The sequence below is a fragment of the Gastrolobium bilobum genome, unplaced genomic scaffold (assembly GCF_033153095.1).
Source record: "Gastrolobium bilobum isolate Gb01-03AN ecotype WA unplaced genomic scaffold, APGP_CSIRO_Gbil_v1 utg26659, whole genome shotgun sequence".
Lineage (NCBI taxonomy): Eukaryota > Viridiplantae > Streptophyta > Magnoliopsida > Fabales > Fabaceae > Gastrolobium > Gastrolobium bilobum.
Genome location: NW_026896616.1, coordinates 113,800 through 140,938, shown reverse-complemented (window position 1 = coordinate 140,938; position 27,139 = coordinate 113,800). Strand labels below are relative to the sequence as shown.

The following is a 27,139-nucleotide window of genomic DNA, read 5'->3' as shown; positions in this document are numbered from 1 at the left end:
AGATCCAGAACAACTCAAGGTGACGCTTACAGTGCCACCACCCACCAAATCAAAGATCCATGGAAGGAAACACCGATTGACTCATAAATATATCGATAAGGTAACGTTAATTTTACAAACATCAATATTTTTTTTTGAAAGTGTGGTCCTTGCGATTAGCTGACGAGGATGGTCCCACCAAGTGTCCAATCAATCAAAGATACGCACAAGATGACAACCTTAGCTGTTTTCGATTCATTTCCTTGTCTCTTCCAAATCATTTTATCTTCCTTACGAGGATCTTACTCAGCATAGATATTTCATAATTCTCTTCTCTACTTTCTTGGATAAGGATGTGGCCTAGGTTTCAGATCCATTAGCCCTATTATTATTATTATTATTATTATTATTCCCTTTCTAGTTCTATGTCTATCTTCTATTCATCATTTGAGCTCAACTCGAAAATCTTCTAGTAACTGCTTCTGGTTATCTATTTTGTCTTTGTGATAGTGATATTTTTTCGTAAATGATCATCTGTGTTATTGACTATTTAAATAAATTTAAATAACACGCAAACTCAGACACACACACACTTTCTCACAGGTTAGAGAATAAAAGATGATGGAGAAGTTCGTGACTGTGCCGCCATTTGAGTGCGCGTGGCGAGAGGATTTGAAGTTCAGAGAAGCAGGTCGTGGTTGCGTGGCTTTTGAAGCGTTTGCGTGCAACGATGTGACGCTGGTTTTTCGAGAGAATGTGGGAAGCCAAGGGTACCATTATAAAAGAGATAGCAGTCCTCATTACACAATCATATTGGGGAGTCACAGGAATCGAAGACTTAGAATTGAGGTGAATGGGAAAACCGTTGTTGACGTGGCAGGTGTTGGACTTTGCTGTTCTTCCTCTTTTCAGAGTTATTGGGTTAGTATCTACGATGGGTTGATTAGTATAGGTAATGGGAAATACCCTTTTCATGATGTTGTGTTTCAGTGGTTGGATTCTCATCCCAAATGTAATGTTCTGTATATTGGGCTCAGTAGCTGGGATAAACATGTTAGGTATAGGAATGTTAATGTCTTGTCATTAACACACGCTCATGTTCCCTTGTGGAAGCATGTGGTTTTTGGTGATTATCAAGTTGAGGATGCTGCTGCTGCTGCTGCTGATTTGGGAGATAAAGAGATGGATTATGACAAATGGGGGCTTAGGAATTTTCTCGAGAGTTGGGAGTTATCTGATATGTTATTTATTGTTGGTATAGAAGAAAGACCTGTTCCTGCTCACAAGGCAATTTTAGCTTCTTCTGGAAACTTCACTTTCTGCTCCTCGTCCTTTGTCATCACACTACCCACAGTGTCTTATCTTGTTCTCCATGCACTGCTTCACTATATCTACACTGGTTGGACCCGGGTACGGCTCAATTTCTGTTCATATTAATGTTTGCTTTTCTTTTTCACTAAATGATTTGTTGTTTTGTTGTTGTATTAGATATTTATATTCTCAAGGTAGTTTGTGTTGTGTTTTTGTATCATGTAGATTCCACAGGAACAACTTGGGTCTTTGAGGGATTTAAGTTTACAGTTTGAAGTGATGCCACTGGTGAAGCAATGTGAAGAGATTATGGAACGGTTCAAGCTAGATAATAAGTTGTTTGATAAGGACAAGAATGTGGAGTTAACATATCCGTCTATCCGACCTCATTGTTCAACCCTGCCCTCACTTCCTGTCAGCATTCAGAGACTGAGACAATTGAAATTGACGGGCCAGTACAGTGATGTAAACATCTACATTGATAGTTATGGCCTTGTTGCACATGCACATAAAATTGTTCTCAGCTTGTGGAGTATCCCCTTTGCCAAGGTGAGCCAATGTCACAGTCTTTTATCTGATTTAATGTAAGCTGCCTACCCCTCCCTTTGGGTGGTGGTTTTTGATGATTGGTAACAAGGAAGATTTATGCACCTAAGCATTAAGCTTCTACTTTTATGGAGGAAGTATTAGTTTAGATGAGCTAAATTATATGGGAGTTCAGTTCAAAAGTGATGGACTATATATCCAACAAAACCTTGAAATTATGCTTCTAAATATCCTAAAATTACTTCTAGAATGGGCAGGGCCTGAAATATCTAAGTTATACGTTGTTTACAACTTTGCATCCTAAGGTCTAAGGAACAACTAGGAAATTTGGTCAGGTTAACAGAACAATTGTCATGTTTAGCATTGAGATGATGTATTCAGCATGCCCTGTTACAGATTTAATCCTGTGACTTGTGTGATGTTGATCAATTAGTGCCTCAATACCATTGTAAATTTCAAATTCCAATATTTACTACTTGTGTCATTGCAATGCAAGTCAGCATATTGTCCAGAAACAAGTATTTACCTTATCTGTATGTGACTTAAATTTCTCTTTATGCAAGTAATACTCATTTGATGTTTGGTAATATATTTTTAAGTGATGGTTGTGTATTTTTGTAAGCTGTTAGTTAAAGATCTTGTTATTTTGCCAGATGTTCACAAATGGAATGAGTGAAAGCACGTCTTCAGAGATTACTTTAAGGGATGTGCCGCCAGAAGCTTTCAAGGCTATGCTTGACTTTTTATATGAAGGGCAATTGAATGATGGAATTATAGATTCTGGTGCTTTGTTGCTCCAACTTCTTTTATTGGCTGATCAATTTGGAGTAACGTCTCTTCACCAAGAATGCTGCAAAATGCTTTTAGAATGCCTCTCAGAGGTAGTTTGGTAAACTTAACTCACAACAGAAATCAGTACTTACTAGGAAGATAGAATCATTTGTCCTGTGGGTGCCACTTGAATTAACTGATCGGAGAAGAGAGTTGCAGTGTTGGACTTATGAAAACAAAAGAAGAGATCCATTTTATAATAACCAATTCTAAGATCGTCTACATATTATATGCAGGGATGAAGTTCTTCTATTGGGTGAAGGTCATACAACAGAGTTTTTCTATTATACACAAATTTAATGGAGGAGGAAGCAGACAATTTTGGCAACTAATAATGCCGTCCCTTTTGAAGCTAACTGTTGAACTTTGTTGCAGGACTCAGTATGTCCACTCCTCCAAGTGGTTTCTTCAATCCCATCATGTAGACTTATTAAAGAAACATTGCAGAGGAGAATTTCCTTGAACTTTGACTATTGTATCAGTGCGAGCACTGACTTTGTTTTGTTAGATGAGACATCTTTCATCAATATCATTAAGGTGTGTCTCTCTCCAAGTTACTCAGTTTGTTGAATTTGATGATAAATCCAAGGAATAAAACTGCTTAACACAAGATCTTCTAAAGAGGCCTGCATATCCATTGGCTTAAATGTAAAGCAAAAAAGTTTTGTGGGGAAGGGGGCATAAACTATAATGGATTTTGTTATATTATATGGAGATATATATCGTTTAAGTTAAAAGCAGGATTTTAGTGAATTCTTCACCTGCAATGTGGACGGGACCTGAGTTGCTTGATCTGAGAACTGCAGATATTTTTTCACACATCTGAAAGTCTAAATTTCTATAGAGCTAAAAGCCAAAGCTAAAAATCCCCTCGATATTAGTTTATATAATTTACTATATATCAACAAATTGTCTATAGTAGGTCTTCTTGTAATATTATCTCATTTGACTGTTTATTTCTCAATCTATATTTGGATTTTGCAGCATCCAGATCTGACAGTAACATCTGAAGAGAAAGTTCTTAATGCAATCCTAATGTTTGGCATGAAGGCAAAAGGATTGTTTGGGTGGGAAATGGTGGATCAGTTGATGATAAATTCAAAACCTGAACTCCTTTTTGGTGAGAGGCTTCAGTTAGTTTATAACTTGTTGCCGTTTGTGCGATTTCCACTACTACAATTTTCCTTACTTGAGAAGGTTTGTATGCTCTGCACTCAGACACTTATGGGCAGTTTACAGGAATAGGATTTGCTTATTCTAACTATACCATTGTAATTACTGTGCAGTTGCAGAATAGCAACATTGGCTGTCATATTCCTGTTTTCCAAAATCTTGTACGTTTTCTGTCTTATTTCAATTCAGGCAAAAAGTGTAATGTGATTTTGTAAATGTTGTCTGAGTAATTGTTCTGTTATTTTATTTGTTACAGGTTAATGAGGCTATCAATTTTGTTAAATGTGGACTGGCAAGGCTTGGAAATGAAGAGAAGTAAGTTCTTCATCTTAGTTTGTCTCCCTAGCTTCTTCACTGGGGGCATTAAGTCATGCTTTGCACTTGAGTAATTTTTCACAATTTAGAGTGTATCTGTAATGGATAGCAATGGCTTATTTGGTTGTGAAAATAATCTGTAATCCTTTTTTTTACTGTATTATGAATTCTGATTCATTAGTTTCGGGTTATTCTCATTCTTTTTCAATAATATTATGGGGATGATCCTCATTTGGATGTATATAGGGCATTATTTTTCAAGTTCCATACGAAAACTTGATTACTTACTCTATTTGATGACTCAAACATTTTCTCTCTCTCTCTATCTCTTTCTTGATCAAGCTACACACACTATCCTTATTTTCTGCCTCCGGGTAACAGTTTTAGGGTGCATTGTGAGGGGAAATATTCTAGTGCAGACACTACTTGCATTTGCTTATTAGGTCACTATTTTTGTATTTAAAGATCCTATCGAGAATTGAAACACTGCTAGAGAGGGCGCATTTATTAGGTCACAAATTTTTTTATTCAAAGATCCTATCAAGAATTATATTTGTACTTCCGGATATTAAAACTAACATGCTGCTGGATTTTGAAGTAGGAATATTGCGTATGGGAAAGGAATATTAGAGTTGTGGAAATATATCATTTATATGGATAATCAGCCTCTTGCATCCAAATGCAAGATAAGGCTGCCTATTATAGACCTTGGGTACAGCGGGTGCTTTATAGCACTAGGCTGCCTTATATGGATTCAGCATATATCATTAGGTACTTAATAGTTGCTTGGCTGCTTTAGGGTTTACTAAATAAATTAGGAGTTCTATTCAGAATTGGGCTTAGTTGCTACCAAGTTAGGCATATTAGGAGTTGTTGGTTTGCCTTTAAAGGATTGCAATGTGCTTTTTGTTCTCAGTTTATGTTTTTAGATTATTTTTATTGATTTATTATGTTTGTTCTCCCTATTATTTCCTCCCCTGATGCCCTCTTCTTTTCCCTCTCATTTCTCTCTCTCTCTCAAAAAAAAAGAAAAAGTTTCGTCACATGTCCAACAGGAGTTAACTTACTTTGGCTTTCTTTGCAGTATTAGATTCCAACATAGACGTTCTAGTTACAGGGAGCTCCAGTACATTTGTGATGGGGATGACCATGGAGTTCTGTACTTTGCTGGAACATCCTATGGTGAACACCCGTGGGTTAATCCTCTTTTAGCAGAGGTAGATTTCTGCTTTATTTTTCCCCTTTCACTTTTTTTTTAGGAATTTTGATGCTAATGGATGGTCAATCTCTTCATAAAAATTATGTGTGGCAGCCAAAGAAAATTACCATTACAGCCAGCAGTCCCAACTCAAGATACACGGATCCCAAGGTTTTGGTCTCAAGAACCTACCAGGTATACTGAATTTTATAACTGTAATTTCCTATTGAACTCTTAATTTATTGGATGGTAATTAAACTTCATTTGACTATTACAGGGAACATGTTTTGCTGGGCCTCGATTGGAAAATGGACATAATTGTACCTGGTGGATGGTTGATCTTGGCCAAGATCATCAGGTATACAATATGCTGAATGTGTACGTTTGACGTATTTTGTAGTAGTTCGTTGGCATGCTTTTTATCATGCACTTTAAGCAAGTAGATGAGAGAGAGAGAGAGAGAGAGAGAATGTTGTAGATGACAATAACAATAAAAAAAAAAAACCACTCTCCGTTAAACCCGACTAGCGAGTGTGAGGTGGAGGTAAATTCTTGTACGCAGCCTTACTCTTGCATAATTGCAAAGAGGCCGTTTTCTGGATTCGAACCCATGACATTTCAGTCATGAGAGAACAGCTTTACCACTGCTCCGGTTCGCTTCCCTTGACAATAACAATAACAATAAAAAAAAATCTTTTTCCTGCAATGTGGGGTCGGCTATATATTTAGTTTTAGAAAAACAACAAAATTACACGTGACTGCATAGTAAGACTATTTGTTTGAAGATTTTATTGCCACCCTCCAACCTCATTTAACAAAGGTAGTAATTGAAGTAGAATTGCGCCTCAATATGAGTATATGATTACTGGTTGTATGGAATCAGCATTCTGATTCAAAAAGGAAAATCATTGGATGCAGCTTATGTGCAACTACTATACTCTGAGGCAGGACGGTTCCAAGGCCTTCCCGAGATTTTGGAATATTCAGGTACACAATCTTTGTTCTGGGAATGGTTTCTGTCATCTTATCTAGGATCTAGGAGTGGTGTTTCTCTTCTATTCGAGTATGTATATATACGTATCTGGGTGTGTAACTGTGCATGTATAAGGGTAGATATTTTTATGTGTTATTTAACATGACCATGTCATCTGAAAGGATAATAACCATTTATTATCAAATTAACGGTGATCAACTTTACTCTTGCATATTTGCAAATATGCTATTTCCCAGATTCAAACTAGTGATCTTTCAGTACCACTATTCGAGGCTCATATGATATGGTTATATTAAATAATACATTAGAGGATTCAGTCTCATGTATATGGAAAGGGTTAACTAATGTGATATTTTCAGGGCTCACTGGACGGGAAGAGCTGGACGAAGTTGAGAGTCCATGAAAATGATAAGACAGTATGCAAACCTAGTCAGTTTGCATCTTGGCCTATAATTGGCCCCAATGCTTTGCTTCCCTTTAGGTATTTCCGGGTTGTTCTCTCGGGACCCACTACTGATGCCACCAACCCATGGAACTTTTGCATTTGTTACCTGGAACTATATGGCTACTTCCTCTAAAATGCTTTTGGTTTGGTAATAATAATAGGCATGCCCATACCACACTTTCCTAAGAATCCAGCTCCGTCATGTGCATTATTATGGTTTGCTTATAGACTAATTTATTTGAATAATGTTATGGATAAAGGTCATGCTGTTTTGCTGAGAGAAAATGATGGTTCAAATTTTAATGTTCAAATGTTATTATTATTGTATCATTTAAAGGAAAAATAAAATAATGAAATTGATTTTTTTTGCATGCTTTTCTTTTTTAATAGAGAGCGGCGGAGGTTAAACTGAGAATTTTTGCTTTTTTGATTTCATATATGCTCCTGATAGAATGAAATTATCTGTAATGGAATTAATCATGGTTGTTAAAATTGGATCAGACTCATAAATCGGATTTGACCGGTATCAAACCAGTATCAGATTTGAAGCTGATCTGGTTTTGAATTTTTGGTGCAAAATGTTGGATGATTGCGTGTGCTGAATGTCGAACTTAGTATCTTTAAATGTATGGTTGTAATACTAATATAACTACCAAGCTCGAACTTGGTTTCTTTAGATGTATGCTTGGTCGTAAAACAGCTTATGAAATAATTATATATATAATTGATGAAATTCGATTTTAATAATACTGGAATCAACCATGGCTGTGGTTGCTGCTATTTTTTGTGGGTTTTTAAATATTTTTCATTTATCAACAGATTTTATTTTTTTTAAATGGAAGATAATTATTTTTTTAAATTAAAAATTGTAATTCATGTGAGGATTGTGTCAAATTTAAACCTAATTTGGTATTATATTATTTATTTATTACTTAATGCATAAAATCATCAAAAAATTAATAATATAAAATATCTAATTAGATAAATTTGTTGTTTTGTTTAATTTGAACCTAATAAAATGGGGATCCTAAACGCGACCTTAATACTTGGATGGGCTTTTTTCTTCTAAAAAATGCTGTTTTTTTTAAAGATTTTTTAGTCATTTTATGAGTTTGGATAGTAATTTTTTTTTTTTAAAAATAGAATTTAAAAAAAAGTTAAAAATAATATTTTTTTAGAAGTTAGGATTTCTGCTTATGAAAAAAGTAGAAGGGAAAAATAAATTTGTTTTAAAAATTAAATTTTATCCTAACTCTACTCTAACCATTCTATTCCATTACCACCATCTTACGATGCACTGACACGAGATACGACACGACACGCAAACACGTTAATTTTAAAAAATGTCATTTTTTGACACGTTGGGATACGTTTTGATATTAAATAATATTTTAATATATATAATATAATCTATATTTAATACATATAACAATCCATAATAAGTCATATAACCAATCAAATATTTAAATTTCACAACATAAATATAAACAAAAATAATTTTTCGTACCTTTTTAATTTTTCATGCCAAATTTCAGAACAGAAAAAAATTAATTTATAATTTTTTTTTATATTTAGTTAATAAAATAAAATTAAGATCTAAAAAAAAAACGTGTCGGATGGTTGATTGCGTTTCGGAAAAAGTTGATTGCGTGTCGAAAAAATGTGTCGGAACGTGGAACGTGTCGAAGCGTTGACCGCGTGTCACAAAATATTGACCGCGTGTCAGAACGTGTCGGACACGTGTCCGACACGCAATTTTTTCAAAAACCTGCGTGTGGGTGCTTTGTTGCCACCAACTTGACATATCCTTTTTATTAGTTTTAGGAAAAAATATTTCTGCAGTTAATGCAGATAAGTTATCTGCATTTATTCCAAAACAACGTCGTTTTGGTTTTGAAATCTTAAAAATTATAAATATAAAGACTATTATAATCCTGAAATAAATTAAAATTACAAAAACACTGTGATTTCCCTCCCAAAACGACGTCGTATTGGGCTTACTGCAGATAACTTATCTGCAGTAACTGCAGACAAAGCGAACCTTTAGTTTTAGGGTTTTATGATTATTATGTTACATAACCCAACTTGATTTTCCTACTAACACAATAAAATAGAGAGAAAGTGAAATGATGAAAGAGAAGAAAAAAATATGACTCCACCTCTTTGATGTGTGTGTAGGAAAATGGAATTAGATTATGTCACATGATAAACATAAAGTCCTTAGTTTTATATATAAAAAGTGCTTATAAATTTTAACATGTAAATAAATTTTTTTATTTAAAATTAATTTTTATATATTCCATCTAAACGTAAAAGTAGTTTTAATTTTAAAAAAAAGAAGTCATAAAAATTTGTTTTTTTTTTTTTTTTTTTTTTTTTTTTTACATTTCATTCATAGGAGACCATAGTTAGGAATATGATTTGCAAACAAGTTAATTGTAGTCTTTTGGGCCTGCTCCTTGTAAGTAACAGGCTAAATTGATTGGCCCAAAATACAAGCAAACTTGCGAGCCTAAATAGGGAAAATATTTTCCATACTCCTATAGTACTGAAGACTCAATATATCATTTACTAAATTTAAAAAAAAAATGTAATTGACTTTTTTCACTTTATCCACTTTTATGGTTATTCTCATCTAAGTCTCACATATATTACTATAATAAAGTGAAAATACTATCTAGTGCAGAATAATACGGAAATACTAAAACGCTCATCCTCTTTCAATTCTTTTGTTAATGAACGAAGGTATATCCATTGTAACAGATAAATTTTAGGTATGTTTTATAATATAATAATACAGTAATACTGCATTAATAGACAAATGTACAGTACAACATTGGTGGACATGAGTCGAATTGAATTGAATTTTTTTAAAAACTGGACCTAATTTTTTTAAACCAATTTGGTTCAAAGAACCAAATTTTTTTTTACCCTAAACTGATTCAATTCAGTTTGAAAATGGTTTGGTTTGGTTCGGAATCAGTTTGGGATGAACCTATTCTGAAAAGAAAAGAAAAAAGAAAAAAGAAAAAAGAAAGTAATAAAGATAAAAATAAGAGAAGCCACTAAATAAATAAATAAATAAATAAGGAAAATAGAGAAATAAAAGAAATAAAAAAGGAAGAGAAAAAGAAAAAAAAAAAAAAATTCGGTTTATGAACTAGTTTTAAAAAATCATTTTAAGTGCAATTCAATTCGGTTCATAGTTCAGTTCGATTTTTTTGGTTCTTTTACACACCTTTAACCATAGACTTAAACAGTTGTTTTATATTTTTTAGACGAATGTTTGTTGATTGGGTTTTAATACTATCAACAAAATCAAAGGTATTCATGAAAATCATAAAATGAAATATGTTGAAAATATTAAAAATATCTATAAATTAATTAATGGTGTTGACATATTCAAGTATGATAAAGTCCCACATTGGTTAATAATGGGTTAAATGAAGTCTATATAAGTAGGAAGACCCATGAACTCAATGCTTTAAGGTTTTGAGTTGAGATATATTGTCGGTGTAACATCCCGGGCGCTGACGAGGGCGGGGAGTGATCGGCGGTGCGCAAGGGCACGGACAAGGAGCGGCTCCTGGCAGGCTTCTAGGGACGGGGGTACATGAATGAATCGAATCAACACCCGAAAGAGAGGGATTCCAGAGACTGTGCTGGTATGGGACGGTACAGTTGGGAATGGCTTATAAGAATTAATTGATACTACCTATACTAACAAGATGCATCTACTTTTTGGTAGCGTGGATCGGAAGAACTCCACAGTTAAGCGTGCTTGACTTGGAGCAATTCAGGGATGGGTGACCTCCTGGGAAGTTTTCCCAGGAAGTGTGCGAGTGAGGACAAAGCACGCTGAAAAGTCTCGTGTTAGTGTGTGGGGACAGTCGTTGATCCTTGCAAGTTGCCAGGCGTTACAGTCGGACCCACTTATTACAATTGGAGTAGTTTAACTAATTGGTGGTGGTCCCCTGTCATGGAGTTCCCTTGACCTACTTGACCGTGGTCTTAGGAGCTTGAGTTGTTAATATGCTTCTCATTAGGGGTGAAAGTGGGCTGAGCGGGCCTATAGGGGCCTTCGGCCTAGCCTATATCAGGTCGGGCTTGGCCTATTACTTATAGTCAAATTGAACAGGCTCGGGCTCTGAAAGAAGCCTATTTAGAAAGTAGATGATAGACTTTTTTTTAACATGTCGGTCCTATAAGCCTACAGGTCGACCTATCATATTATTTATTTTAAGTTAAATAAAATTATATTATTCATAGTAGTACCAAATGGTGATAGTTCAGTTGGTGCATGTGAGCTAAGTAGGTGGTGGAAGGACTTAGGTTTATTCCCTCACCAATACTATCTTTGAGAGTGACATGAAATTTGTATCAATCTCTAGAGTACCATCAGAAACAACAATTAGTGCTGGAGGAAGAGTTATTGATGCCTACCGTTTTAGCTTGGCTGAAGATATCATCCAAGAATATACGACGGAGATTGGCTAAGTAATAGGTATGACTTGAAGAAAAAACAAAAAATATAAATTTAATCAATTGAAATTATTTTATAATTTCATTATATTCGATTAAATTTTAATAGAAATTTGACTTTATTTTTTATGTAGGAGGAACCAACATCTCAGCATGTGAGATTGCCTATATGAATCTATTAACAATTTGTTTTCTACATTTACAATTTGTTTGCCAACTTATGTAATCTTGGAATTGTATTTGTAGGGGAGAATATGAAATGAAGTTTTTGGCTACTACAAACATCATGATGTGTTTATTGGATTCATATAGTTATTTTAATTTACATAGTATAGATTTGTTTGTTGGATATGATGAAATATATGTTATTTAGTTTGAACATTTTGCTTTTGAAAATAACTTAAATGCAGATTGTTATGAGTTTTGTTGTGATTCATGGTTCTGTTGGGACGTTAAAATTGTAATTTTTGTTTTAGCAACAAAGTTTGAGTATTTTGTGTAGTTGGTTCAAGGTTTTGCTTGGAAGTTAAAAATTAACAAGCTAACGGGTCAAGGCAGGCCATTTGTTTTTTTTTATAAACGGGTAAAGTCAGGCTAACAGTTAGACTCTACTAGGCTCGGGCCAGGTCAAATTGAAAATTTGACATAGGCTTGGGCTTTTGGAGGCAAGCTGCCCAACCCAGTCCACTTTCACCCCTCCTTCTCATGATGAAGAGTGGGTTATGGATTGGATTCTAGGATTGACTTGTTGATTTCAAGTCAATTGAAAGTGGAAATTCTTATAGGAAATGATCATACTTGCCAAGTTACAGGTATAGGATCCTGTTAGATTTAGAATGAGGGATGAGACTTTAAAAGTCCTAAGGGATGTGAGACCGAGAAGAAGTCTAATATCCTTAGGGATGTTAGTCTCTAATGGCTACATTTTCAAAAGTGAAAAAAGAACTCTTAAAGTGGTGGAAGATTCCCTGGTGGCCATGAAAGGGGTCTTAGAAAATGGATTGTATAATTCTCGAAGGTAAGGCCGTTGGGCCAAAATCCTATGTGGCTTCTAAGAAGCTTGACGAGTCTCTCATTTGGCACAAAAGGTTAGGGCACATCAATAATAAAGGCTTGAAGGAGCTGTATAAGCAGGGAATCCTAAGTTTTAAAGGCTTTAAACCTCTTGATTTTTGTGAAAATTGAATTTTAGGAAAGCCTCACAAGTTAAGTTTTGAAAAGTGAAAAGATTTATCTAAAGGGACCCTTGACTATATACATTATGATCTGTGGGGTTCGCCCAATAACTTTAGTTCCTTATCAGACTGCCATTACTTCCTCTCAGTGTTGATTCTAATTCAACGAGAGTTTGGACCCATTTTTTAAAACAAAAAGATCGAGCTTTTGACTATTTTCAAGAATAGAAAGCCCTTGTTGAAACTAAGACAAAAAAGAAGGTAAAAGTTCTTAGGATAGATAATGGCCTAAAATTTTGTAATAATCAATTTTAAGATTTATGTAATCAACATGGCATCTTAAGGCACAAGACTTGTGCTTAGACACTGTAACAGCCCGTTACGTACCGGTGACCTTATCATTGCATATGGTATTAAGCGCAGTTACAATCACAGTAATTAAGTTAATAAAATTACGGATAAACTTTTTCTTTTATTAAATCCTTAAACATTAAATATTAACCATTTCCGTAATCAATTAAAAACAACACTAATCGTAAGTGCAAAACTCGCGGAAGCATTTATTATCACCCCTCTAAGCAATACCATCACTTTAGGTTGTAAAATAACACTTTTTCAAAATTGTGCACAGTTGGAATCGATTCCCAACCTCAAGGAATCGATTCCCAGCAGCTATAGTAACACACATAAGCTAAAATTTGACTCCCTATTTTGAGGAATCGATTCCCTCCCAAAAGGAATCGATTCCTTGAAGCAGAGAACGCAGAATTAAGCCACTGTGATGTTGGGAATCGATTCCTTTCAAGAGGGAATCGATTCCTTAACTGCAGAATCACATTTTGACAGCTTTTAATGCACTATTTGGGTCATGTAATACACTCTTAACACCTTAATACTCATTAGACATCTTACCACAAGTACTAAAGTAGGCTCTAGGCTCTTCCATCATGCATATTCATTAATCAATGCATCATTTACAATAATTCACAATATCCTTTGCCATTTACACATCATATGGCTCATTTTACTTCATAAGTCTTTAAATGCCTTTAAACATAATGTGTGGCCATGGACAAGTCCCATGCTCACCAAAATACCAATATACACAATAGGCATGAAATCTAAACCAAATACAAAAGACTTAGAATATAACCATGAACACCACAAAAGCATGGAAACCTCAACATGCAATATGTTCATGATCTAAGTCCAAAATGCTAAATGTAATGCTATGTGCATCAAATATGCTCCTCCAAAATGCCATGCTCTCCATATGCACATCATCCTCAACTCATCCACTAAGAGGGCCTCTTGCCCGAAGCTCCTCCATGCTCACTATAGCCTGAAATAATGTCCCCAAACGCGGGGTGAGATATACAAATATATCTCAGTAAACCAAGGGTACTAGAGGATCACTCCACAACCATGGCTCACTCAATGTGCAACAAATAACATCATGTAAAATGCATAACATACAAAATCACAACAACTGGGTACAAATCCAAGAACATCCACATACGGATTCCGTTCAAGGACCCCATCATATAACTCCCGGGAAGCTTCCTGGTGCCTCTCCCATGGATGAGACGACCCCATGGCAAAACCCAACTGGAACTCCTCACGAGCCCTATCCAGCGGAAGTCCTACGTTTGGATCATCCTGGTACCGCTCCCAGAGTCGGCCCCACGGTAAAACCCGACCGGAATCCCCAAAGGATATCTCCAGCGGAAGTCCAAACCAACACACATCTACTGGCCAGAGATCACAAAATTTCACACAACATGCTCCAAGCATGTCACACAATCATGCAATAATGCATGAACATACATATTCACACAATGTCCAAAGGCACAAAATCCAACCACAACTTTCCACTAGGTGTAGTGGAGCACACAAGGAGACATACCATTTAAAGCTCCTAACTATCATCACTCAACTCACAACTTCACAAACCCTCACCATTTTATGATCTTCATGAAAACTCAATGAGAGTGAGAATTCTTACCACCAATAGCTTCCAAGGATCCAAGGGGATGATCTCCAAGCAATGATTCAACCCTAAAAGCTCCAAAAATTATCCAAAACCTCACAAATTTCGTGGTTGTTCAATGGGGTTTTCTCCCTCCACAATGCTCCCCACAAGATGCACTCTACATGGAAGTCATACACAAGAGTGTGGGGAACAACTTTGTAGTTGGAAGTTTTTTCGGGAAATTCGTTCCCTCAAACTCCAATGTCAAGCGGGTCCAGGGGAAGCCCGTGGCGGGGGGCCACCACCAATGAGCTAAGGCTACACCAACCGTAGCAAGTGAATCTAACACCATGTCTCAACCCAAAATCTTAAGGCATTGGGTTCATAGGTCCTTTCACTTATATACTCTTCACTTAGCTCATTACCAACCAATGTGAGACTCATCACACTTGAATATCTCAACAATCTCCCCCTCAAGTGTGAAACCCACCATTAGTATGCTCCCCCTCAACCGAGTACCCGAAGCGCAAAGTACTCGACCCACCTCCTAGCCAATCACCAGGCTAGCTCGAGCCCAATCCGGCTCTGATACCACTGTCGGGAAATTCGTTCCCTCAAATTCCAATGTCAAGCGGGTCCAGGGGAAGCCCGTGGCGGGGGGCCACCACCAATGAGCTAAGGCTACACCAACCGTAGCAAGTGAATCTAACACCATGTCTCAACCCAAAATCTTAAGGCATTGAGTTCATAGGTCCTTTCACTTATATACTCTTCACTTAGCTCATTACCAACCAATGTGGGACTCATCACACTTGAATATCTCAACAAGTTTTTCCTAAAAGTGGCTAGAAAACAAGGTTGTAGAGCAAAAGCTCTCTTGCCCTATTAATGGTGGGAAGTCACAATGGGGAAGAAGAATGAGGAGAGAGAAGATCAGATTTTTCAAATGGAAGGGGTTCACTTAGTCACTTAAATCCTTAGGTGGGTCCCACATGCGAATTAACTTAATGAATCACCTAATTTAAACCACAAATTCATAACCTACGCATTTTTCTCGTTCGCATCATATTTTTGTTTTTTAAAAATACTGATCAAAATTTCACGCTTATCGGTACAATTATACCGCAGTATTTTACACCGGGAAAATCACTATTCATCAAATTTTTTGAAACTTGCCTATCCACTCAATTTTTTGTCCTGAATCCATTTTTGACCTTATTTTTATCATTTAGGACCTTCTACTCAATTTTTTTCATGCCTAGGAATACGTGTTTGGTAAATTACCATTTTGCCCTTTTTACATATTTCAACCCTAATTTCAAGATTTCACTAATCCTACCCTTTTAATCAACATCATCACATATAAATATATATTTAGAAATACGAGGAGTTATAGACACTCCATAAAAATGGGGTGATGAATGGGACCATCTTGAATAAAGTTAGATGCATATCAATTAAATTAGGCCTTGGAAAAGTGTTTTAAGCCAAAACAACTCTATTAACAAAGCTCCCTTATTTGTTATTGGATTTAAAATTTCCACGGAATTATGGACAAATAAACCTCCTAATTTGAGTTAGTTAAAATGTAAAATCCTATAATAATAATAATAATAATAATAATCAATCAATCACAAAGTTATTATAAACAACACTCCAAAATATATAAATCAATCATAAATTATTATAAACTACACTCCAAAAATATAAAAATCAACAACAAATTATCAGAGACAAAATTCCAAGATATTCCACATGAGAATGTTTTCTTTAATAATTATTAGGTAAATAATATTTTACTATTGGCATATTAATTTTACCATTGACATAGTAATATTTTTTTATATAAATAGAGACTTGATGAACCATTTGCCATTGTTTGAAAATTGAGAGAAATCAAGGAGTGAAATGTTTTAGAAAATTTAGAGAAAACTCTACTAAGAAATATGGAGAGAAAAAGAAAGAAATTTCAAAGTGAGAAAACTTGATAATAAGGAAAGTAAAAGTAATACTAAGGGTGTGGACTATTTCTTTCTTTCTTCTAAAATATAAACTCCAATTGAAGTGTTATTTTATTATTTATTTTACTCTTCTTTTTCTTCCCCTAGCCGATCCCGATAGGATACCGCGTTCCAATTTATTTTTATTATTTATTTCAGCAATTTTCATTTCAACAATTTATAATTTTGCACTTTATATTTTTGCAATTTATATTGCAGCAATTTACACTTTTGCAATTCATATTTTAGCAATTTACATTTCTACAATTATGATTTGATTCCTCTAATATTTTAATATATTATAATAGACTTGTGTAACTTTAATTTGGTACAAACCACATTCAATTTGGAGCCCTACAACTCCAATTATGAATTTCACAAAATAGAATCCAGATTACACTCCAGTAGGTTTTGTGCACTTCTTAACAACTCAATCTTGCTTCCTTTAACTTCAAACCAACAAACCAACAAACCATCACCAAAGAACATTAAACCACTTAAAATAACATCTTAAGATCATGTTTACACATAACCATAATCAGTTATAAACCACTTCAACAATCCATTTTAAACCATCAAAGTTTTGGCCTTTTACCTTTTATAGCTTCCTAAACACCTCACCAACACTTTCCAAGCTTTGATCCTTGAAGAACACTTGATTTCCTATAAAACATGAACATGGGCAGTCACCTTTAGAGGGGACTATCTCAAGATATAAAGCTCTCTAAGAAGAAAGAATAGAAGGGTTTTGATCACGAGATCAAGGGCTACAAGTTTTGTGAAATAAGCTTGATCTAAAAATGGCTAGAAGATGAAGTTCTCAAGCTGTCCTTTTCTTCTCAAGTTCTAAAAATGGCAGTCACCGTTTCCTTGAACAAGTGTTCAATTCATTTAAACACTGAACTAGTTTATTGTCAACTATTTTGACTGTGAAGGGTGCTATATTTTTCCTCTTCAAAAAGACTCATTGGCCAACCTACACTTAAGGGAAGGAAGATTGGTTAGTAACTTATGCAATTTAATTGGTTAGAAATCAAAGAAAGTCAAATAAAGTGGCTAAAATTGTGAAACCAATGCGCTTAAAATGAAGAGTTCATTTATACAAGAGTTTTGATGATAACAAACAAGCATAGAAGCGACGTCAAAGATAATACAACTCGCAACAATCAAAAGTCCAAGGAAGCAATTCAAACAAGACAATAAGAGCAAAACATTCAACACACAAGATCAAGATTGAAACATGCTCTTGAGAGCTTAGATCTAAATGTAAAATTAATGATGCATAAATGAGCTCAAAGGATATTTAACTCTATGCATGCATTATCCATGTCATCAATCACTTGAAAGCTTTAATCATTATGAAAAAGACCCTTGACATATTTCAAAACATGTTCTACAAGTCAAGGAAATACATTAAGAGTGATTAGAGACAAAAAGAAATGCATTACAACTCATAAAACTGCATTATTGATGTTCTGTCAAGAAAGTATTCGAATACTTTCTTGACGGTATTCGAATACTTGTGCTGAGAACAAAGTATTCGAATACCAGATGAAGTATTCAAATACTTCACGAAAAGTATTCGAATACTTACTGGACAATAAGCAGTGTAATAGCTATAAACGACTACTTTCGTTCCAACACCTATATAAACTCATCTATTATGAACCAGCAAGCAAAGTTTTACTGTTCCATTGATTTTGCAATCATCTTTGATCATTCTCTTTGAATTAAACTCATTCATTGCTTGTTCTTACTCATTTTGATCATAAAACTCCTTTGAGCTCTATTCTTGTGTTATTGATAAATACCCATAAGCTTCAACTTGTATAATATGTACTTTAAGAGTACAAATTCATTTCTAAACACTCTCATTCTGTTTATTTGAGTTGAGGGTAGTGAGACCCTACTGTAAAGGTTGCTTATAGCCTTAGAAAGTGAGTGGAAGTGTAAGGGTTTCAAGAACCAAAAGTCTTGAAGGTTGTAGTGGTTTGTCAAGCATCCTTGAAGCTTGATCATTAGTGGAAAGTTGAACGGGTGGCTTCAATCTGGACGTAGGTCACGGTGGTGGTGACCGAACCAGGATATATAGTGTTTGCAATCTCTCTAACCCTTTATCTTGTTACATTAGCATTATTTGATTACTTGAGCTTATTTAAATTTACACTTTGCATACTATTCACTTGTATTGATTTCTTTTCTCTTAGTCTTGCTAGTGTATAAATCATATTAATTCAAGAATAGATTTTTCAAGAAAGAAAGTGAGGCATTTTGCGAAAATATTTTTAAAACTCAATTCATCCCTCCTCTCGAGTTTGAGGCCACTTGTCCAACAAAAATATCTTTAAAGTGTCTTTAAATGTTTTCTTCTTGTTTCTTCTTCAAAGACCACGAAATTTCTGTCATATTTTCTCCTCCATGACCAGCCACTATTAAAGATCTTTGAGAGCTCATTTCTCATAGAAAACCTTACAAAAACATCAAGACTATCTCACAAAAAATCTTCCTTGAAATCTTAGGAACCTATCTATGGTTTTAGTTTCTTCTTTGAAGCCTTCAATCTCTTGATTTTTTTCATGAAGGCTGTGACCTATGTACTATTTATGGGTCTAAAGATGAGTGTTTTCATGTTTTGAAGCTTGAAGAAGGATCTCTAGGTGATTGGGAGTTCATTGGTGTCAAGATACTCAAGTTTAAATGGTTAGTTTTCAAGCTATGATTTTAGGATTTTCTCTTGAACATGGCTGAACATGGATGATGTTAAATCATGTGTATATGTAATGTTTTGATGTGTATTCATGGTATTTAATAGGTATGGAGTTTATTGAGTTAGTTTTGAAAGTGGTATAAATTTGTGGAACATATAGACCTCAAATCTGTCCTGTTTGCAAAAAATTATATCTGGATTTTTAGAACTTCAAATTGAGTGTTGAAAATTAAAGGCACACTTGTCTAGTTTAACATATACAAATTTCAGGGTAATTGGATTTAAAATGGATTTTTCGTGTATTTTATAGTACAAAGTGTTCATGCTGTGGAAATTCAGCTTTATGAACTATTTTGTATAATTAAATGATGTTTGATGTTATTGGTTTGTATTAATGTGTAATGGCACTTAAAGTTACAAATATTAAGCTTGAAAAATGTGAGTTAATGGGACATATAAGGTTCGGCCACTTAGTGGTTTATTGGGTTAAAAATCAAGTTGTTTAATGATGAAATTTATAAATGAAATTGAATTATGTTTCAAGTAAAATTAGTATGATGAACCTTCAATTGGTAATATGATTAAGTAGGTTTTATATTATGTAAATGTAGGTCAAGTTGTGGGTATTTAAGTATAACTTGTGGAATGGCATGAAATTATCAAATATAGTTAGTAAACAAGTATTGTAATGTGTAGCAGGTAATACAGTGATTCCAAGTTAGGATTCTGTGAATTTTGCAAAAATTACTTGTATATCAAGTAAGCATGATACAAAAGCACTGACAGGTAAGTTCTTGGTTAGGAGTTTTCCCCCGTCTTTGTTGTTCCACCAAAGTCCATTAAGGATGATGGTTAAATTGTATATATGATTGACAATGAGATATTTAGTATATATGCATACATGTGCATTCATATAGACAGATACATTGATGGTGTGTTTAATTTATGTACATTGTTATTGTGATGTGATATAACGTACGTAGGTAAGTAGAAAGAAGGTTAGCGAAAGTACATATCTTCCGTAGTAAAAATATAAAGATGGATAACGAAAGTATAAATCTTCCGTAACATTAAGATTATTAAGAAATCAAGACGTAGAAAGGTGATTGAGTAATCAAGACGTAGAAATGTGTTTTTAGTTATATAATAAATTAATATTAAATTATAAAAAAGCAGGGAAGTATAAATCTTCCGTATTACAAAAGCAGGGAAGTATAATCTTCTGTATTACCATAATACAGGGAAGTATAAATCTTCCGTATTACAGAAGCAGGGAAGTATAATCTTCCGTATTACAAAAAGCAGGGGAGTATAATCTTCTGTATTATCATAAATCAGGGAAGTATACATCTTCCTTAATATAAAACAATGAGATGTAGGGGAGTATAAAGGCTTCCGAAACAGTCAGTGAGATATAGTCAGTGATATATAATAAGTAGGATATACTAATAAAATTACATGCTGTATTATGCTTTATATATGATCTTTCATGCAAAAAGTGAACTCTTGGGTGGAGTCTACTCCATAATCCCAGAGTCTTATTGGGATTCATTTCTCACCCCGTCGTAGGGCTGTAATTTAAATTATAGGTACATCAGCAGCAAGAGATGTCTCAAAGGGCAAAGGACCAGTTCAGTGAGGATAGAGGACTTTAGAGGAGTGGGCACTTAGCTATTTTGAATGTCTGTGTAGACATGTTTTTTTCGTGCATGAAGTATATCATCATATAGTTGATAATCATTTTGAGAGGCATGCGTTTTCCTGTGTGTGTTTTATCAAGTCAAGTAGTTTGATTCTGTATTGGCGGAGCCATTTTCACACACACACACACATATTGGTTAGACTTTTCTGTATTTCAGGAACAAGTTAAAACATTGGGATCTAATCTCTGGTATAGTCCGATTTACAGCTGTTATGCTGTCCGTTAAACTTTTTACAGAATGATATAAATTATCATACCCAGATAGTGATTGGTCATTGATTATGATCACTTGGAATTTAATTTGGAATTTGGACAAGTATGGGACTATACAAATAATTATAATTAATAGTAGAAGTTAATTGAAAAGAAAAAGTTATACAACAAAGTTACATCAAGTAATTAGAAATTTTATTGAGTCTTCCGCTACTTTAACTTAGCTAGATGCGCATAGCGTGACCGTATGTAGTTAACAATCCGATTATTAAATTGGGGCGTTACAACATGGATATGTATTTATTGCATTATTTATTGTTATTGCTATTATACTATGAGTGAACAACGGGGGTGAAGAAAGGCTCCAAGGATCCCTGGTTTACTGAGGTATATTCGTATCTCATCTCGTATTGTGGGGACCCCCTTTCAGGTACAGATGTTGCAAGACCCTTTAGTGGCAAGTGGCCGTACTTGAGCTAGTTATCGTATGCTGATATCCTATCATCTTGGGATTGCATGCCATCTAGGATTACATGTATATGTGCATTTTGAGGTCATATGATGTATCTTTGGAGGACTTAGTCCATGATCATTGTAGTAGCATTTGTCATGATGTATATAGGCAATGGCTTTGATCATGTTTTTTGGCATGTATACTCTTGAAGAGCATGATGTAATTGATATATTGGTACATTGAGGAAATGTGGTGTTATATTTATCATTTTGAATTGTATAGTTAATCTGGGGTAATTATATGCTAATGGATGATGAAAGGGCTTTCAAGCCTATTTTGATAACATGTGAACCTTAGAATGATAAGGATTAGGTATTGTAGTAGTTATACAATGCCAATTAGGTGAAAAAGACATTTAGGTTGGGAATCAATGTAAATATAAGGATATCATGTCTTGTTATTCATTTTTCATATCCTATATGATAGATTTGGATCATTTGATCTTCTTGGAAGTTATATATCTTTTTCTTAGCTTTTCAATGAGACCAAGATTACGTCAATCAGATAAGTATAACTCAAGTTATGGGTGAAATACTGAAGTAGAGTGTAATATCCAGACCTGTGGTGCTATTGGCGCAACCAAACAGTGGGCTGGCGCTGTTGGCGCTGATAGTGCCATAAGATAGTGGGAAGTCAGTGTTCTGGTGCTATCAACGCCGGGCCTTGTGAAATTCGACACCGTTTTCTTCAAAAATTCATAACTTGAGCTACGGAGTTTCAAATTGAGCGCAGTTTGAACTTACGCGTAGCTAATGAATAGTTCTATAAGGTAGTGGGATATCAGGACCATAGAGGAAGTATATAATTCCTTGAGTAAAAAAAAAGTGAAGGTATTTAGTGTTGAATATCAATAAGAGATGAGTTTTTAAGCCTTGTTGGTCTAAGGGGACTAATTGGCACTTTATGGGGCGATGTATGGCATGGTTAAATAAACCTTAAGTGTTCCGCATATTTTTTAATTAATGGTTATAGCTTTTGAAATTGTTTCAATTACAGAAATTGATTTTTAAACAGCCACATTATTAACGCAAAAGGCAAAAGTTTATCCGTATTATAATTCAATTGCTGTGATTGTAACTGCACTTAATGTCATACGTAATGTTAACAAACTGGTTCTAGAAAGGGGTGTTACAATCTGTGCATCTCCAATAACGAAGTCAACACTTCAAAACAAGACCAGATCGAGGACTATCTTGGAGAGGAGAAAAAACACAATCGTTCACTGCCGAAAAAGGTACGCCACGCGTCGGCTAGCCGAAGGGAGGCGCGTCACTTACACACGCGTATGAGAGTGCCTGACTGGTCCGATGAAGACGCAACCTGGACAGAATTATACGCGCGACTGAGATGACACAACGATAGGTGGCTGGCTAGGAAAAGCTACCAGACGATAGTGGTCAACGAGTTTTCGACGGCAGTTCGCGATGAGAGACGACCGACAACAACGTTAAGATGACCGAAGAACAAAGGAGACTTCAAAAAACTGACAAGGAGACAGTATCCAATTTTTTTTTTGAAAAGACGATGAATAGTTGGTTCACCGAAGAGAATAAGTGGATTAAGGATCCTCTCGCCTAGCTCTAAATACCATGTAAAGAAACAAGAGACGAAAATAACATTTCCGAGTTTATATTAGCACAACGGAGGATATGATATATATAAAGTTACTGGATATATACAACCTAAAATACATAATGTGGGACTAAACCTATACTATTTTTACTCTGCATATACAACAGTTTCCATCGCTGATTAGTAAATGAGTGTACCCTGTGATGAGAAGACCAAATCTTTTCGTACCCTTGTTAGTGAATGTTGTTACTCCATACATGATAAGATTCGAACAGTGAGGACATGCATTACATGTGATTTATTGCCAGACATCTTGTTCTTAGTACTCATATAATGGGGAATCTGGAATCCTCGTTTTTAAAAGGTGAGGGGGCTTCAGAAAGAAAAGGAGGAAAAAATAAAAAAGAGAATAAAAAGGAGGAAAAAAGATGGGGAGGGAGTAGAGAATTGAAGAAAGAAATTTAAAGCATTTAGAAGTGGGTAGTATAATAACCCTAATTTTATAATTTTGAAATTAGAGGATTATTATGAAGACCATAGGGTCATAAATGGAATGAGGATGAAATTCTAAGAAGTTTGATATCCATATTGAGGGTATTTTACACAGGTGAATTTTCATATTTTATTTTGACTGCTGATGCAGTAATAGTCAGTAGAATAGCTCCAATTGAGCATATTTGAGTTAGAGATCTATTTTGATGATATGATTATCATATATGAGGTTAGTATATGATTTGATGAAGTTTGATACCCATATTGGGATATTTTGAAAAAGTTACTTCTGCTGGGCATTTTATACTGCTGTAGGAGCAGCCGGTAGAATCCCAGAACGGGAAAAATATGAGAAAATGGAAAGAAAGACCAATATATGCCTAACAAGTCATAATTAGACCAATAATGTTAAAGTTAAGAAGATTATAAAATCCGGGTACAGTTGAGAACACCGGTAAAGACTAAAGTGCAATTAAACAGCAGTAAGTGGATCTGTGATCTACTAATCAAATTTTAAGTTAGGAACACGATAATTAGACAAAATTAATATTAATTACTTAAAATTTGAGTCTTGGAGATTCCGGGTGGAAAAATTGATAACAATTCAGATAAAAATTACATTGGATGACACTAAAGGACAGAAAGTCGCTTAAGTGACTTAGTCAAAACCCTAGAAGATTAGGGCACCCTCCATTCAAAATTTCTAGCGCCACTTTCTCTCTCTCTCCACCATATTTGAATCTCAAGCTTTTCTCCTCCTTCTCTCTAGCTTTCCACCACCAAAACTCCACCAAATCACCAAACCCCCTTCACAAAACTTGTTCCTCTCACTCTCCTCTCGAAGAACATACCATCTTTGTTCTTGAAAACCAAATTTTCATGGTGAAGAACTCTCCATACAGCAGCATTTTCTTGGCTTCTTCAAGCCAAGGTGACGGTGTTTTGAGTTCTCTTGGAAGAACACTGTAACAGCCCGTTGTACACAGGTATTGTTAACATTAATTATGATATTAAGCGCAGTTACAATCACAACAATTCATTTATAAAAATGCAAATAAATTTTTTCTGATTATTACGCGAGCATTTAAAACAATAAAAAGCGTAATAATTAAAAGCTGTGATCATAACTGTAAACTCTTGCGGAATACTTATTTTAACTATTTTTACATATTAATTTACTTATTATAAGTCATTAAGGGGTCCCCATAAACCCACTTAGCCAATTTCTCAATCTTATGTTTTTACCTATTCGAACATGGTTCACTAATTATTTTTCTGTGAACACACCGGACCAAATCAGACCTTTACCTCTAGGTAAATTTTTTTCTTACTTAATTACCTTTCTAAGAAGCCATCACACGCTCAATTCCGAGCTCATTTGCTCCGGTTATCGCCGTTTGAAGTTGGACAAGCAAAACTGCCAACCAACCCCAAAACAGCTCAAAACCACTCTCACTCCACGAATTACTGCACAAAATACACTCTTCGAAATGCTCTAAAATTTTTATACTATAAACTAGACATCTCAAAATTCAATTTGGTATATCGCACGCTTAATTTTACTGAGAAACGAAGCGGGAATTAATTTCACAAAAACTGCCAGAAACAGCCCCTGCATAAGGGGGTTCTGGACAGTCGGTTTTCACTGGCTCCTACAGGGCTTCGTGAAGCCCAGAATATTCCAAGATTTTGACACATTTTAAGGGACATCTCAAGCTTTAAAATGGCGTATGGCACGTCCCTATCGGATCTCTGTGGAGGGAGATATGCTCTCCCTAAGTTTGTCTAAAATCTGCCAATTCTATAAAAAATTCGCCAGAGTTTCATTTGTTTTTCCTAAAATCCCCAAATTTGCATAAGCTCACTAGTACCTCAAATGTACCTAATAATCCAATGGGTGGCACACACAAGGACCAACAATGCCTTGGGGCACTTACAACCCATCTCAGTTTATATTTATTACACAATATAGCTCACTTTAAATCCTTAAATGGTTTCAATCAACAAGATCCCTTTTCATGCATATTTCCAACATACAAGTAATCATAAACCTACAATAGGCCTAAAGCCCTTCCATCATAGTATATCATGCATTTCTTGTACATTTACAACATTTAACGTACATATTACAACTTATAAATATTACAACTTTAATTACAAATCGAAACATAAGCTTAAATGACACAAACTACTAGACTTAGGCAAAACGACATGAACAAATATGCTAATGAAACTCATCCTACATACATATGAGATGTCCATGCCCTAAGTCTAGCCTAGGCTACATGGCCAACAAAATGCAAAATGGTAAAGGTGCTCCCACTAGTCATCCTACGGGCTTCTTGCCCGTCGCTCCACTGCCACTGCTACCTCCTGAAGTAGTGCCCCCAAGACGGGGTGAGATATACGGATATATCTCAGTAACCCAGAGGTTCTGGAGAAAACTCCGCCCAATGGCTCACTTCGATGCATATAAGTAATATAAAACAACCACTTTTAAAAACGGGATATAGCAAGGGATTTAGAGAAACTGGGGAATATCGGGATATAAAATACGACGAAGCTGGAATGATAGCTACCAATACCACGCAACGTCCTTGGCATATAAGCCTACGGGTCTCATCCAAGGTGTGTTCCAAGAACCACAACCAAGGTACCCCTTCCATCCATATACACCCGAGACTTCCTAGTGTGCTCCTACCCGGATGACACACCACGACCCTAGGTCAACTGGAACTCCCTCTCAGAGACCTATCCAGTGGAAGTCCGCATTGCCCGAAGGCTACACTGTCTACTGGCCAGAGACTCTGTACATAAGTACCCTCATAAATACTACATGCATGCTCATGCTATTCTACACTACTCATACACATTTCCTACCAATACCATCAACTAGCATGGTGGAACATACGAGGGGAACAAACCCCAATATCAAGAGGTTACCTCAATCTGTTCCTCCACTTAGCTCCGCAGCAGCTTATTTTCCAAACTCTTTAGTCAACAGAATGCCTACACAGAGGACATTCCCAATTACTCAACAACTCACACAACACATGCCAATTTACAATTTTACATGCATTGATCGAACCACTTACCTCAATCCACTTGGTCCAGGACCAAGGGCAATCCACCGACTCATGGTTCGGGATTCAAATCGACGTACGACAACCTACACAACCATGTACAACCATCAGTATACGTCAATTCCATCAAAACGTGAAAACATCAAAATCACCCCCCTCCCTATGGAAGGTTCGGCCAAACAAAGCAAATTTTCAATTTTATTTTTCTAAATTTTCTTTCTCATTTTATTACACATCCTTAGGTTGCCAAGAGGCTAATTCAAGTGTCGTTTTCCGTTTTACGTCTTTTAAGCATCGTTTTGCTAAATAATTCACTCTAGGTTCTTTTATGTCCCTAAATACAATTTATTATTTTTCATTGATTCTACCACTTTCCAACCACCACACAACCCATTTTAATACCATTCAATCAACACAAACAACCTCAACTCCCTA

General features: G+C 35.3%; 1 protein-coding gene across 2 annotated transcripts; it reads left to right on the top strand.

Annotated features, from left to right (window-relative positions):
• The first annotated feature begins 290 nt into the window (after positions 1–290).
• LOC133301001 (BTB/POZ domain-containing protein At2g30600) lies at positions 291–7,151 on the top strand. Of its 2 annotated transcripts, none has more exons than XM_061500597.1 (12): positions 291–1,389; positions 1,516–1,839; positions 2,490–2,717; positions 3,043–3,204; positions 3,652–3,864; positions 3,954–4,001; positions 4,097–4,155; positions 5,240–5,372; positions 5,474–5,548; positions 5,631–5,711; positions 6,272–6,340; positions 6,707–7,151. In XM_061500597.1, the coding sequence occupies exons 1-12, from the start codon at positions 598–600 to the stop codon at positions 6,923–6,925; spliced, it is 2,403 nt and encodes an 800-aa protein (XP_061356581.1). In that variant the 5' UTR covers positions 291–597; the 3' UTR covers positions 6,926–7,151. The 2 variants fall into 2 exon arrangements, with proteins under 2 accessions (XP_061356581.1, XP_061356580.1); XM_061500596.1 differs by having other exon boundaries at positions 294–1,389; positions 5,468–5,548; positions 6,707–7,149.
• Positions 7,152–27,139: the final 19,988 nt, after the last annotated feature.

Excerpts from the sequence above, each read along its gene's own strand:
- LOC133301001 (XM_061500596.1), top strand. The coding sequence starts at position 598 with ATGATGGAGAAGTTCGTGACTGTGCCGCCATTTGAGTGCGCGTGGCGA. Across the intron at positions 3,865-3,953 it reads AATTTTCCTTACTTGAGAAG|TTGCAGAATAGCAACATTGG; the intron begins GTTTGTATGCTC and ends ATTACTGTGCAG. Across the intron at positions 6,341-6,706 it reads CGAGATTTTGGAATATTCAG|GGCTCACTGGACGGGAAGAG; the intron begins GTACACAATCTT and ends TGATATTTTCAG.